Source organism: Cavia porcellus, unplaced genomic scaffold (genome assembly GCF_034190915.1).
Source record: "Cavia porcellus strain 051 isolate PalLab524CR breed Dunkin Hartley unplaced genomic scaffold, mCavPor4.1 scaffold_20, whole genome shotgun sequence".
NCBI lineage: Eukaryota > Metazoa > Chordata > Mammalia > Rodentia > Caviidae > Cavia > Cavia porcellus.
Window position 1 is genome coordinate 62,065,048 of NW_026947503.1, and position 13,862 is coordinate 62,078,909.

The window sequence follows — 13,862 nt, forward strand, 5'->3', positions numbered from 1 at the left end:
TTTATATTGCAGTGACTAAAGCCAAGCTCAGCCAAGCCTTTTTAGTCCAGGGTTCGACTGGGAACGACCCCTGGGGTGGCTGAGTCAGGCAGCAGGGGGATAGGACAGCAGGCACCTTAGGGAGACAGATCAGAACATCAGAGCGGGGTGGTGCCTCTGACGAGGTGATTATACACAGGTCTGTGGAGGGTATCAAATGGCAGTTGGATTTTTTTGTTTTGTTTTTTGACACAGTGTCTTACATTGTCATGCAGGCTGGCCTTAAAATTGTGGCAATTCTCCTGGCTCAGTCTCCCAAGTGCGGGGATTATAGGCTTGTGCCACCAAACCACCCCTGGTGGTTCCTATATTTAAAAAATCAAGAAAGTCTATTCTATTGTGACACCCACAAGTCAAAGGCGAAAGATTTATTTCGCTCACAGCTTGTAGAGGTTTCCATTCACAGTTGGCTGGCTCCGACGGAGGCACCATGGCAGAGGAGAAGCAGCCCTGGTGGGAGGCAGCAAAGCAGCAGCCTCTCCTTTCTACCCTTCTAGGCTGCCTGTCCTTTTTGGGGTGCCACCACATGCAGGGCTGACCTCATATTCCACCCAGAACTATGCTAAGGCAATCACTGAACAAAACAGTAATCACCACACCCCTAATCCCAGCCTCATGGGCTTAATCCAGACTGATGGGTTTAATTCCAGCTTCATGGTCTCCAGACTCACTCACCTCTAAAAGCCCCACCTATGATTGGATGAGCTTTGGTGGGACATCTAGATGTAAGCCACAGCAATGAAGCATACCTGGAGTCTCAGCACTGGGGAGGCTGAGGCAGCACAATCACTCTGACAGCAAAAGACAGCAACCATTTCAAAAAATGCACAGTAGTGAAAGGCCATTGCCACGAATGCCATGAATGCCAGGCATGCCCTCACGATCCTCCCCCTCACCTCCGGTACACCCTTGCCATTGTCCTTGCTGTTTCCTGCAGCAGCTCTGGAGTCCTCTTTCCCGAGTATCTTTATTTGAGCTGTCCTGGCTTCCTTGATGTCCTGAATGGATTTGAAACATTTCCCTTTCACGGTTTTTGTGGCCATGGGGAAGAGCCAGGAGTGGCTCGGTCCAGATCCCGTGAACAAGGTGGATGAAGACCCAGGGTTGTGTTTATACGAGCCTGCCTTTCTGCTGGGTGGCACCAGGCAGGAGCAGCCAAGGTATTTTTTATCATATTGCTGAGAAGGAAAGAACATTTTTTATCATATTGCTCAGGAAAGAACATTCCAGAGCTGCTTAGGACCAGAGTGGCCCAGGACAGGGTGAGAGCTTTGGGAGCAATGGGGGATTCATGGCAGAGGGCCCCTTATGGTTAGAAATAGTTTCCTTTTAAACATTCCCCATCGTTCCCATCCCCCTTATAGAGACATCTTCCAAAGAAATCCAATTATAACTATATCTACCTCCAGAGTCTACACAATGCCTGGCAAAGGATTAGGGCATGAAGACCCACCCTAGGGAGGGTTAGTGGGTGAAGACCCACCCTAGGGAAGGTCATCGCCAGAACGGTATAAAAGGGAAAGGAGGGAGGATGACGTCTGCTTTCTCTGGAGGACTCCAGTCTTCGCTTCTGCTTTGGATGCTGTCTCCTGGCTTCCAGTATAGACTCTCCAGCCTGACACGGATTTGCTCTGAACTCTGATCCTTCAGCTCTCCAGCGTATAGACGGACCTCGGCACTCTCTATACCTGTGTCTAGGCGGCCACTGTAAGTCAATCTTTAAATTCACATATATTCATATATCTTGATGGGATCTGTGTTTTCTAGTAAGCGCCAGTTGAGCCACACTTTTCTGTTGCTTTTTCTGAGACAGGGTCTCACCATGCAAGGCAAGCTGGCCTTGAACTCTCAAAACTCCTCTCTTCACAGCCTTCCAAGTGCTAAGAAAACAGGCGTGTGGCACCGCACATAAACTAGTTCATGCATCTTACTAGTGTAGCTGAATTGATCCTCGAAACAAGCCTGAAGTGAAATGGAATAGACCTCAGGGTGTGCGTGGTTATCCGATGGGCAGGGGCTAAGCCGTCCTGTCGATTGTAGTTTGAAAAATTCACATCTCACATGTTTATGTGATTTGTAGGGATAGTAATAAGACAGAGGCAAAGACTAATGGAGGAATTTCAGTTCTTCCTAAGTAAGCCCTGCGCTCCAGTGATAGAAAATGCAGCAACCGGAGACCTAGGGAAGTCCTGTCCTTAAGAAATAGGTTTAGTTCTCGCCCAGAGGTCCTCCCCAGGGCACAGCTCAGATGTGTGGGAGGTGTTGAAGTTCTCTAAGCAGGCCCTAGGCAGGGTTAGCATAGTGCATTTGCCCTGGGAGCCTGGGCTACCAGAGAGCCTGGCCTCCCACTAAGGCTGAGTGAGGCAGGCAATCAGGACATCTCAGAGTGGGCTGGGGAGTGGCTGGGGCCTGTTAATTACAGGCTCACACAACACACTGTTGGACAGTGCTCAAATCCCTGCACTCAGCCTTCCCAGGAAAACTAGAGCAAGTTTTCAGTAAGATGCCTGGGCCTGACATCAGCCTGAGGCATGGGACCCCAGCACTGCCTCTCAGGACCTGGATGGAGAAGTTCTCCCCAGTTTCCTTCAGATCTGGACGCCAAAACTGCACACCTAGCTAGGCGTGGTGCACACGTGTAATCCCAGCACTGAGATTTTTTTTTTTTGCACTTATTCCATTCAATTCTTTGCTGCAGACAAATCAACTCCAAAAAGAGACGCGAGCCTTACAGAACCTGGGAACATCTATTTGGGGAGCCCATTTCTAGGAGACGACTGGGTCACTCAAGCGCAGCCCCAAGGTGTTCATGGCCAACCAGGATCCTAGCCACAGCATGTACTCCCCGCTCGGGAGGTTCAATCGTCGGCACCACCCTCGGCCCCTCACGGCGATAAATGGCATCTCCCCCCAGGACCTGGTCCCCAATCTTGCCACTGCCACCTGCGCGTGGAGCTGCTCTGTGCCCAGCTTCATCTACGGCTCTGGTCTGCCTGGCCACGCCACCCTTGGCCACAAGCAGGAGGCGCCCATTGGTCCCCTTGTCACTGGCAACTGGGACCTGGGCCTGCAGGTACCTGAGCCTGTGACCCCCAGAGCCCCGGATGTGTCTGGCTTCTGTGGACAGAAGCCTCTCAAGCCCACCAGGCCTCTCTCCCAGAACGTCCACACCCCCAAGCACATTCTCTTCTCCATTGTTCACGACAAGTCAGAGAAGTGGGACGCCTTCATCCGGGACACGAGGGACATCAACACCCTGCGGGAGTGCGTGCAGATCCTGTTCAACAGCAGGTTCGCGGAAGCCCTGGGCCACAGCCGCATGGTCCACGTGCCCTACACGAAGATTGCCTGCCAGCCGGACGCCGTGCAGGTGCTGGGCCTCCCGGACGATATCCCCTTCCGGCGCCCCTCCTCTTACGGGGCCGCCAAGCTGAGGCGGGTCCTGCAGGAGCGGCACAACGTCCGCTTCGTCGTCAAGGGGAGCTTGGATGCGCGGACTGTCTCGTGGAGCGGGGTTCGGGAAGACCCGGGGAGCGGGGAGCCAGCCGGCCCACGCCACGTCACCTCCGCCGGGTCGGGGGCGCAGCACAGCGGCGCCTCTGAAGCCTGCAGCCCAGCAGCCTGCGGAGAGCGGTGGCCCACCCCGCAGGTCACCGTCCCCGGCCCCCTGGCAGCCTGCGAGGAGATGACAGACCTGCCGCTGGGCCGCCCGCCCTCCCAGGGCCCCGGCCCCGGCCTCGGCCTCGGGACGCAGGTGGCGCCCCAGCCAGGGCCCTGCGACGAAGGCCCGTGGCTGGTGGAGTGGCTGGCGGAGACCCTGCAGGAGTACACGGCCAGGGTGCTCCGGGAGCGCGTGGAGCTGCTCTTCAACACCAAGTACGCCGAGGCGCTGGGCGTCGCGGGGTCCGTGCCGGTGCCCTACTCCAAGCTCCAGACGCACCCCGAGGAGCTGCTCGTGACCGGGCTGCCGGACGGCATCTCCCTGCGCCCGCCCGACGGCTTCGACGACACCGCGCTGTGCCGCATCCTAGATGCCAGCGACGACATAGCATTTGTCGTCAGGCGGCCCGGGCTGCTCATCGAGGACGCCGCCAAGGAGCCTGTCACCGACCCTCCGGGGAAGGATTCCGGGGAGCCCCTGGTGCACGAGGGCCCGAGGACACAAGGCTTTCCAGAAAAAGCCGATGCCGGACTTCCCGGAGCCCACGTCACCAAAGCGCCGCCGGAGCAGGTCCAGGGCCTGCTGGATACGTCCGGGGAAGCCCGCGGCGCCCCGAGTCCGGTGCAGGGATCCTATGACCGAAGCCAGGCTGACCTCGGCTGGATGACCGTCCAGGGGCAGCCTCCAGCGGACCCCTCCCAAAAGCCGTGCACCATGGGCTCCCAGGGCCTTGCGGCGGCCGAAGTCGACAAGATCATGGTCCCCGGGCCGTGCCAGCGGCTCAGCCCGAAACCGGAGAAGCGCGGCTCCGGCAGCCCGGGGGAGGTCGTGATCCTGCGGGAGCGCGTGCGGGAGCTCTTCAGGGAGCGGTACGGCCAGGCCCTGGGCGTGAACCGGCCAGTCATGGTGCCTTACAGGCACCTTCTAGAAAGCTCCTTCTCCGTGGAGCTCACGGGCCTGCCCGATGACATCCGTTTCCAGAACCCCAAAAGCTACAGTATCCCGGAGCTCGAGAAGATCCTGCAGGCGAAGGAGCGCATGCGCATGGTCATGGTCACCCGGCCATAGCGTTTTACAGACGTCCACAGCCACGCCAGGCAGCCCACCGGAGACAGCCGTGCTCCCGCGCTCCAGAGCATGCGGGGTTCCGTGGCCCCCGCGTCTACCAACCCTGAGTCTGTGGCGCCCCCTAACCAGGACTGGGCGGACTAGGGCAGCCCAGGCTTGCAGCTGCCAAAGCCTCAATTACTGGACCTCAGCGCCCCAGTGGGATGAAAGAAGTGTAATTTATATGCAGTGTGTATTTGTGTATATTTCGATGTCTTTTAGCTTTTCGAATGAGTTTTACACTATATTCCTGCTGCCAAAGCCTTTGTTAAATAAATAAAAAGATAAAAGAACAAGAAGTAAGCTTAATTTATTGGGCAGAGGAGGCCACACTTTGTTCTGAGATACTTTCCCTCATGTATGAGTCTTTCTTTTCTTCTCCTCCTCCTCCTTCTCCTCCTTCTCTTCTTTTTTAAAATACAGGGTGTCACTTGGTAGTTCAGGCTGGCCTGGACTCACTACGCAGCCCAGGTTGGCCTCCAACTCGACAGTGACCCTCCTGCATCAGCCTCCCAAGTGCTGGCATATTAGATGTGCACCAGCATGCCCTACCCATTTAGCCCTTTGAAAAGCTTTTGCAGGGCTGGGGCGGTAACTCGGTGATGGAATACCTATCTAGCTTTTGAGAAGCCTTTTTTTTTTTTTTTTGCACTGAAAACAAAATAAAACAAACAGGAATTCTTTTCCAGCTTGGCGTGGTCCATGGCTAGGACCCCAGCGCTTTGCGAGGGGGAGGTAGGAAGAGTGTAAGATAAGCTCCACTGGGACAGCTCGGTGGCAGGGCTCCCCAGTACTTTGGTTCCCCAGACTGCACACTCCTCCTCCCTTTTGTTTTCAGCCAGGTGTGGCAGCCAGAGTGCCTGCAAATCCTTCTATTCAGGAGGCTGAGGCAAAAGGATTTAAAGTTTAAGGCCAGGCTGGTACCATAACAAGCTGCGTGTGTGTGTGTGTGTGTGTGTGTGTGTGTGTGTGTGTGTAGGCGCAGAGAGAGTTTGAGCTTATGAGCTCCAGTTTACCAGATTCTTCAACATCGCCCCATTATACTTACTCCTTTTAACTACCTGGAGTGCAACGTTATTTTGATCCTACTTCATACGTCAGTGTGCTGTGCAGGGTAACTCATCCTGTCTTATTTAGTTTTTGCGGTGCTGGAGATCACTCACACCCTGGCTTCGTGCACGCCAGGAAGGAGCCCGAGACCAGCACTATCCCCCATACCAGAGCAGCCAGGTATTCCGACTCGGGGGAGTTCAGATATTAGAACTTTTCGTCCTCCTAGCTTTTGCTGTGGTATGTGTGTTTCAAACCCAGTTTGAGGAGTTCGTGTTTGAGAAGGCCAGCCACGAAGCAGGGCGTGGTGGCGCACATCTGAGATTCTAGCACAGGGGAGGCTGAGGCAGTAGGATGACTGCAGTTTGCAGCCAATCTGGGCTACAGAGCGAGTTCAAGGCCAGCCTGAACCACATAGTGAGACCCTGTCTGAGCTACATCCTCAGCCTCTTTTTTATTTTGAGACAGGGTCTTAAGTTGCCTAGCTTGGGTTCAAACTTGAGCTCCTCCTGCCTCAGCCTCCTAGAGCACTGAGATTGCATGTGTGCACCACCACACCTGGTTGGTTTTCCGTATTCTTGATGACTGGTGACAAATGGCTCACTGGTGACAAATGGCAGGCTCAGGAAAACCATGGAAGTTAAACTATTTCATAATGAAACATTAGATAAGGGTGATGGCTTACATACCAGTAGTTCCAGCACTCTGGAGGCTGAGGCAGGAGGATCATTGCAGCCTGGGCGACATAGTGAATTCAGTGCTGGCCTACACAGCAAGATCCTGCCTCAAAAAGGACCTATAAAACATTAGTTCTGATGCATTCTGTCTTTGGCAGGGACTTTATTATCCCAGCCTAAAGAGCCTTCTTCCTCTACCCTAATCCAACTGAGCATCCCAAGTTGGGGTGGTGCCTGGCTCCTGGTCAGCTGCTCTGCTCTCCACAGAGATGTCAGAGAGCCAAGCAGGGGGACTGAAACCCTATGCCCCCTGTTCTGTGAAGGCAGACACGGGCTCAGGCTGGCTCTGCCTGGGGTGAAATCTACAGTGTGAGCTGCGGCAGAGTCCAGGGGAACCCAGCATTTGTCTGCAAAGTCTTCGGGCACTGGCAGAGGGAGTCCTGCAGGGAGATCACCAGATAAGGCTGGCCGGCCTGCCTCTGCCCGGCCTTCACAGCTGCCCTGTGTGCCTCGTCTGCAGAGAAGATGTCCTGCCCAGAGCAGCTCCTTGCTGAACCTCCTAGGCTAGGGGCTCCTGTGTGCTGCTCTGGGTGCCAAGGTGGGAGAATGGGTGAGACTAAGCCTGGAGGGATGAGTGTGGCAGGGCTGTGACAGGCTGCCAAGGGTCATCCACGGCCAGAGCAGCTGACACCGAGCTGGACTACAAACAGGCAAACCTTTCCCTAGTTCCTCGGACCTGTTTCATTTCTGGGTCTTGGGCTGTGTTGCTGCCACTCCAGGAGGGCCCTGTCCTGTGAGGCCACTATGCTGGAATGGCAGCATGTTAGATGTCCCCCCAAAGCCACATGCAGTCACAGGGGAGGGGCAGGCTTTTCAGAGGCGGCTGGATCTGGAGTGTTTCATTGGTTCATTTTCTAGTGCTAGGTGTTGGGGTGTCAATGCTACCCTAGAGTGAGCAGCCTGCTTACAATATAACAGAAAAAGAGGCTCGCTCCTCCCTTTTGCTCTTGTTGCTTCTGCTGTCTTCTGCAACCACGAATGACTGCCCCTCACCGTTGTACCCTGCTGATTACGGACAGAAACTCTACAAACTATGAGCCAAATAAACCTTTCCTCCTTTAACTTTGGGTGTTGGGTATTTTGTCTCAGCAACAAAAGTAATGAAGACAAAATTTGGTACCAAGAGTAGGGCGTGTTGCTGTGACTATACCTGACCATGTGGTTCCAGAGCCTCTGGGAATGGCTTGTGGGAAGAGATTGGAAAGGTTCAGAGATGCAGACTGAAACACTAGTGCTGGAGTACCTTAGGCTGTTCTCTATGGGGGATTCTGGTCAGAGCCCGAAAGACTAGAAGGCATATAGAAATCCTGCCAGTAAAGACCAGACTCCGGAGGTTTCTGCTGGGAAGAAGGACTGCATTGGATGCTGGACTCCCCATGATGTGTGTTATGGCTTGACAAAAATTTTGTCTGCATTTTGCTCATGCCCAGAGACGTCGCCCAGGACTGAAGTTAAAATCAGTGAACTAATCTTGTAGAAGAAATTTCAAGACAGTCAAATGTTGAGGTGGTAGCATGGCTACTGTTGGGGGCATTTAGCCAGATTTAGTTTGAGAATCAAGAGCAAAATGATTTAAAATGTTATGAGTTTGGTCGGTAAGGAAGCTCCAATAAATCTGTGGACTACAGAGATAGAGCAGAGGAAATCTTGATTGCTGAGGAGTAACAGGAAAATAGAACAGATGGCTTGAGGGCAAGGAGTAGTAGACTCTACCTTTTGCAGCCTCAAAATTACAAAGGTAAAAGACTTTGCTTTGAGAAAAAAAGTTGCAGAGCACTGTGTTCCAGAATGGCAGTGGCATAAAAAATTTATTCTCCAGAATTGGATTCAGAGTGCTGAGTGATCAGGCACTCAACCCCTACAACCAAGAGAGAGGAAGCCTGGCTACTGCTCCAGCTGGCAGCAGACCTTGGCATCATCTTCATGGTTCTGGTTTTAGGTGCGTACAAAATGAAAGAGTTGTGAGGATCAGGGAGACCTCCACAAAGATATCAGGGGGGCAGAGAGGGCAGGCAGTGCGCTCCCTGCAAAGGCAATATGTGAAGCTGTGAAGGCAAGGCTGAAGGTGCAGTGGAGACCCCAGAAGTTTGGAGAAGCCAGGAACATGAATCATCTGAGGAAACCTACAAGGAGAGAGCAAAGCCAGCCCGAGAGAGAAGTGCTGGTAGCTACAACCAGCAGAAGTGTGGTGGGGGCGGGGCCACCTGAGCCCTTTGGAGCTCACAGCTTGCTACTGATTTCCTCAGATACTTAGACACGGAAGGAAGTGCAGGACTTCGTGTTTGCCCTGCTGGGTTTTAGACTTGCTTTGGTCCCATTTTTGTATCCTCATTTGCAGCTTTGGAATGGTAATGTTTATCTTATGCCACCAAATGTTGGGAGTGTTTAACTTTGTTTTCATTTGTGCAAGGGGTCACAGCTAAGAGTTTGCCTTATATCTTGGAGGAGATTTAGGACTTGAACTTTTCAGCAATGCTGAAACTGTTGGGATTTTGACAGCTCTTAGAGATAGACAATATACCTTTTGCATAAAGAATGTGCATGAGTCTTGGGGGGTCTGGGTGTTCCCCCAGAACCTCACGAGGTCATGGGGAATGGGCTTTTCAGAGGTGACTGAATCTAGAGTTTGTGACTGGTTCATTGTCCAATGCTGGGATAGAGGATTCAGTGCTACACTTGCCCTAAGGCAGGTAGCCTGCATACAATGTAAGAGAGAAAAAGGGGCTTGCTCCTCTCCTCTCTGGTTGCTTTTATTGCTTTCCCCACCATGAACTGTGGCCCTCTGCCATGTGCCACTCTGCCTTGGAGCCAGCCAATTATGGACAAAAACCTCTGCAAACTGTGAGTTAAATCTTTCTGTCTTTAATTTTGGATGTCAGGTACTTTGTCTCAGCAATGAGAAAAGTAACCAGCACAGCGTATGCTGCCACACTTTATCAGTTTCATGCTTTATCAGCTCTCGGCAGCCTCTCCACTGAGGCTGCAGAAAACACAGTCTTCCATGGGACAGTGGTTGAGGGGACTGAAATGCAGGAGTCTCGGCTTTGAAAATAGCAGCACAAGGTGATGAGAGAGGAAAGGTGTGTCCATGGGCCAGGGGAAGTTTTACCCGTGACGTGAGACACCTCACAGCCACAGCAGGTGAGGGCCAGCATGAGAATCATGTCAGCTCCCCACGACTCTCAGAGGGCTCACTTAATTCTGCTTTTTGTTTTTTTGAGACAAGGTCTCAGTATGGAACCGAAGCTGGCCTTGAACTCATGAGGAGCCTTCTGCCTTGGCCTCTTGAGTGCTGGAATTACAGGTGAGTGCCACATACCTGGCTCTTGTTTGCAAACACAGGATGTGCCCCAGTCTGGTGATCTCTGCCCTTGGGGTTTGATCCTGCCCTATGCAGCATCCACAGGTTTCTTTTTGGAGGGTCTTGTCACAAACCTGGTCATCGGTGGACAGCCAGTATCAGCCCCAGCCCCACGCCCCTTGTTCCCCCAGCCTGCCACCCTCCCTGTGTCTGAGCACCTCACTCTGCTGGTTGGATACAGACACTTGGCAGGCTGGACTCCCCAATCTGGGAAGAAACCTCTGTCTGCAGATTACAGGGCAGCTCTGGTGGCCAGGACCCAGGAGTTCTGGTCCTGCTCACAGAAGAACGCGTCCCTCACGCCCTCTCCTGGCTCCAGTTGTAGGAGACAAAACCCCTTCAAGAGCAAGATTCTGTTCTGGAATTCCAGCCACAGGTTCCCCACGCAGTGGCGTTGTCTCTGTCACCCTGGGGCTGTCAGAGTGTGGGACAGCCGGCTACAACTAGAGGAGAGAGTCACCATGTTCAGGATAGAACTCTCAGTCATTTCCTTCACATTTGATTCCTCCCCGTTAAATATTTTTGCTTGCAGAATAAAGCAGTGATGGGTGTTTCTGGTTGAGTATACTCCCTAAGTGTTTCACAGGACAGTCTACTTTTTTTTTTTTTTCATTTTGGCTTTTCGAGACAGGGTCTCACTATGCAGTTCAGGCTGGCCTTGAATGCATTGTGTACCCCAGACAGACCTGAACTCCCACAAACTGTCCTGTCTCAGCTTCCTGAGTGCTGGGGTTACAGGTGTGCACCATCATGGCCCACTTTCAACCTTAACACTGACATGATCTAAACGTGTTTTTCCTATTTCTCCATAGGGCAGGATCAAACTACCCAGTGCTGAGGGAGAAGACCAAGTCTTCAGCAGAAAATAGCAAATGAAATCTTTGTTGATTTTTCTCTTACGGCTTCCACAGTTGTTCTTTTTTCTTATTTTCTTAAAAAGGGGAGAAAATGACCTACCTACAAGCACAATGCTATTTTCAGAGTTCTCAGATAGTCCAGAAGAGCCATGGTTAGAGGACAGGAAAGAGGTTTTGTTTGGGCTGTGTGTCTGGTCCGCGCCAAGGATGCGCCTGGCTGGGCTGGGCTCGGTGAAGCTGCCCAAGTCCACTCACAGGTAGAAGGGACAGGAACCGACCGGGCAACAACAGGGTCTTTGCTCCCTGATGCTGCAGCTTCACAGGGGTCTGAAACACGCTCCTCAGCATGCATGGCGTGCACGCGCACACACACAGACACACGCGTGCATGGCCACCCTGCCCCGCCCTGCGACAGCAGCGAAGCCCCAGCGCCAAGCTTGCACCGCCCTCAGCCAGCTCTCTGCTCGATGACGTCACACTGCCCGATGGTGTCACGCTGGATGACGTCACGCCAGGGCCACCCAGTTACATCCCAGGATTCAGAAGGATGCAAAGGCCCTGACGTCTCTCAGATCCTGCCCTGCTCTCCCCTCAAACTCCCATGTTTCCCTGGAGAGCCTAACTGGGGGTTCACACGGACCCCAGCCGCGCCCCCAAGTAGGACCCTCAAGCGGAACAATCACGATTGTTTAAACCTTATCTGATGCTCTTCTGGCTTTCTGACTCCCTTAAAAACATTTGTTGTGCTTCCTTCCTTGTTTTTCTGTTTCATTTTGGTTTTCTGAGACAAGAGCTTTCTACACAGCCCAGGCTGGTCTCAAACTCTGTGATCCTCCTGCCTCAGCCTCCTGAGTGCTGGGATCACGGGTGTGTGCCACCATGCCTGGCTGAATCCGAATCTCTGCTCGGTTTAGCAGGGGTCTGGATCCCACACTGAGGCCACTAAGGTGGCCTAATGTCATCACTCTGTCCACCCTGAATTCTTATTGCGGGACCTTTTCCTGTTCTTCTGTCTACTGGAGGTTGAACCCAGGGCCTCCCACTGCGCAGTATCCCCAGCTCTTTTTAAATTTTGTGCCAGGGAATTGATAAATTGCTACTTGCCTAAGCAGGGCTCAAATATGTGATCCTCCTGCCTCAGCCTTCCAAGCACTGGGATCACAGGTGTGCATGCCTGGGCCAGCTTTTTCTTTCCTTTCCCTCTTAGTATTGAGGGTGGAACTAGGGCCCCGGCCTGCTAAGCCTGCGTTTACCGCTGAGCTCACCTTCCCGGTCCCTTGTTTCAGAGCAGCCTTGGGCTTTGGGTGTCAGGTGCTGTCCCTGTTGCTGAGTTTGCGGAATGCGCCGGGGTCCCACGGATCCACTGTGCTCCCAGACCCTCTGCACCTCTGATCCCCCTGGGCTGGGGTCCTCCCTCCCGGTTCTGCGAAGCTCTCCGTCCCCACCTCCCGGGGCTGCGAACCCCTCCAAGCTACCCCGCCTGAGCACGACATCTCCAAAGCAGACCACAGACAAGAACCCAGCAAACACAGAAGCTCACACAAAAACAGAGACCTCGGCGTCCCTGTCAGAGCCTCCCATCTGCCGTGCCGGCCGCCTTGGGGCCCCCATCAGAGCACCCTGCCCAGTTGCTGGTCCGGTGCTGTCTCTGAGCCTTCTGCCTCCTCCGGTTCCCGAGCCTGTCACCGAGGGGTTGGCCGCTCCCTGCCTGGAGCGAAGCTGCCCAGGAAGAGCTGGCAGGAGGCCGGGGTCCCCCATACCAGAGGCCTGTGGCCGTCTGGTGGCCTCAATCCCGGGACATGGCCCGGCTGGACATCCCCAGTGGGGTCTCCTGATGTCACCGACGTCCTGGACCCGAGGCCGTCACACAGGGCCGCAGGCGACACAGGAAGCCGCTGGGGCCAGCGGCTGTGGCACAACACGACTGAGACAGGAGCAGCACACACGACGGACGCGCGGACGGACACGGGGCCACGGAAGCTCCCCAGCCACAGGCCACGCGCGCAGCCGCGGAGCAGGACAGCGTTGTCTCGGGCGGCAAAACCTACCTTCCACGGCCGAGCTCAGTTTTATGACACCTTGAACAGAAACAGAGAGCGGCAGTTACGCTGTGGTCCAGGACCTCTCCCGGGCCCACCAAAGAGCGCGCGTCAGCGGGGCCGCCGGGGTGCCCTGCGCCTTGTGCACAGGTAATTCTCATCGGGGGCTGAACCTCACGTGCGGGACTCTCAGTTTCCCCAGAAACCTATAGGGGAGCTTTCCTTGAAGTAAGGGTCCCTGTGTGTTTGGATGAGACCGAGGCCAAGTCGGGGCCACTGTTCCTATGTATAATTGCTGTCACTGCTTCCATCGTACTGAAGACTGGACTCAGGACCCTTGCCTGAGCTACATCCCTAGTTCTTTTCCAATTTCTAGTTTTATTTTGAGACAAGGGCTCGCTAAGGCACTAAGCTGCTCAGGCTGGGCTTAAATTTGTAATCCTCCTGCCTCAGCCTCCCAGAGTGCTGGGATTACGGGTGTGCACCCCCATGCCTGGCTTCATTATGTCTTTTCTTGATCTAATCGTTTCATCTTCACATAAGCTATTTTTATTAGATGGAACCTCTTCAGGTCCACAGTTTGGAAATACTCGCACTGTGGAGCCCCCCACCCCAGTCCAGTCAGTGCAGGGAGACTCCCGGAGTGAAGCTTCCCAGAGCTTACCTACTGCCCCCACTGAATCCCTAGAGCTGGGAGAGAACCTGCCCTGAGCATGTGAAGCAGGCTCTGCTCAACCTTCCCCTTTGTTTTTAACAGAATTCATTTAATTATGTTGATAGACTTCAGTGTGAAACAGTGAGCCCTCAAGCTCCCCAGAAGTGTAACAAGAGCCTTTTGTAAGGAGCTGAAACCAGCTTCGGACTCTGGACTCTGGAGTGCAGTCTGAGCTGTTGTACGCTGGAGGAGGTAATGGGAAGCCTGGTTGTGCTGTCTAAGGAGGCTCAGTGCTTGCTGCCCTACAGAAACACACCCTGCTCCATCACCATGGAAACCAGCCACAACCAGTCACC

General features: G+C 53.8%; 1 protein-coding gene across 14 annotated transcripts in view; it reads right to left on the reverse strand.

Annotated features, from left to right (window-relative positions):
• Nucleotides 1-13,862, reverse strand: part of Dlgap1 (DLG associated protein 1) — a 758,966-nt gene that overhangs the window by 87,878 nt on the left and 657,226 nt on the right. For 10 of the 14 annotated variants that reach the window (XM_063231907.1, XM_063231905.1, XM_063231904.1 and 7 more), the window contains one exon: nt 12,861-12,890. The exons of the other annotated variants lie outside the window; for them this stretch is intronic. In XM_063231907.1, coding sequence (XP_063087977.1) covers nt 12,861-12,890 — 30 coding nt within the window. The remainder of the gene's footprint in view (nt 1-12,860; nt 12,891-13,862) is intronic. 14 annotated transcript variants of the gene reach the window in all.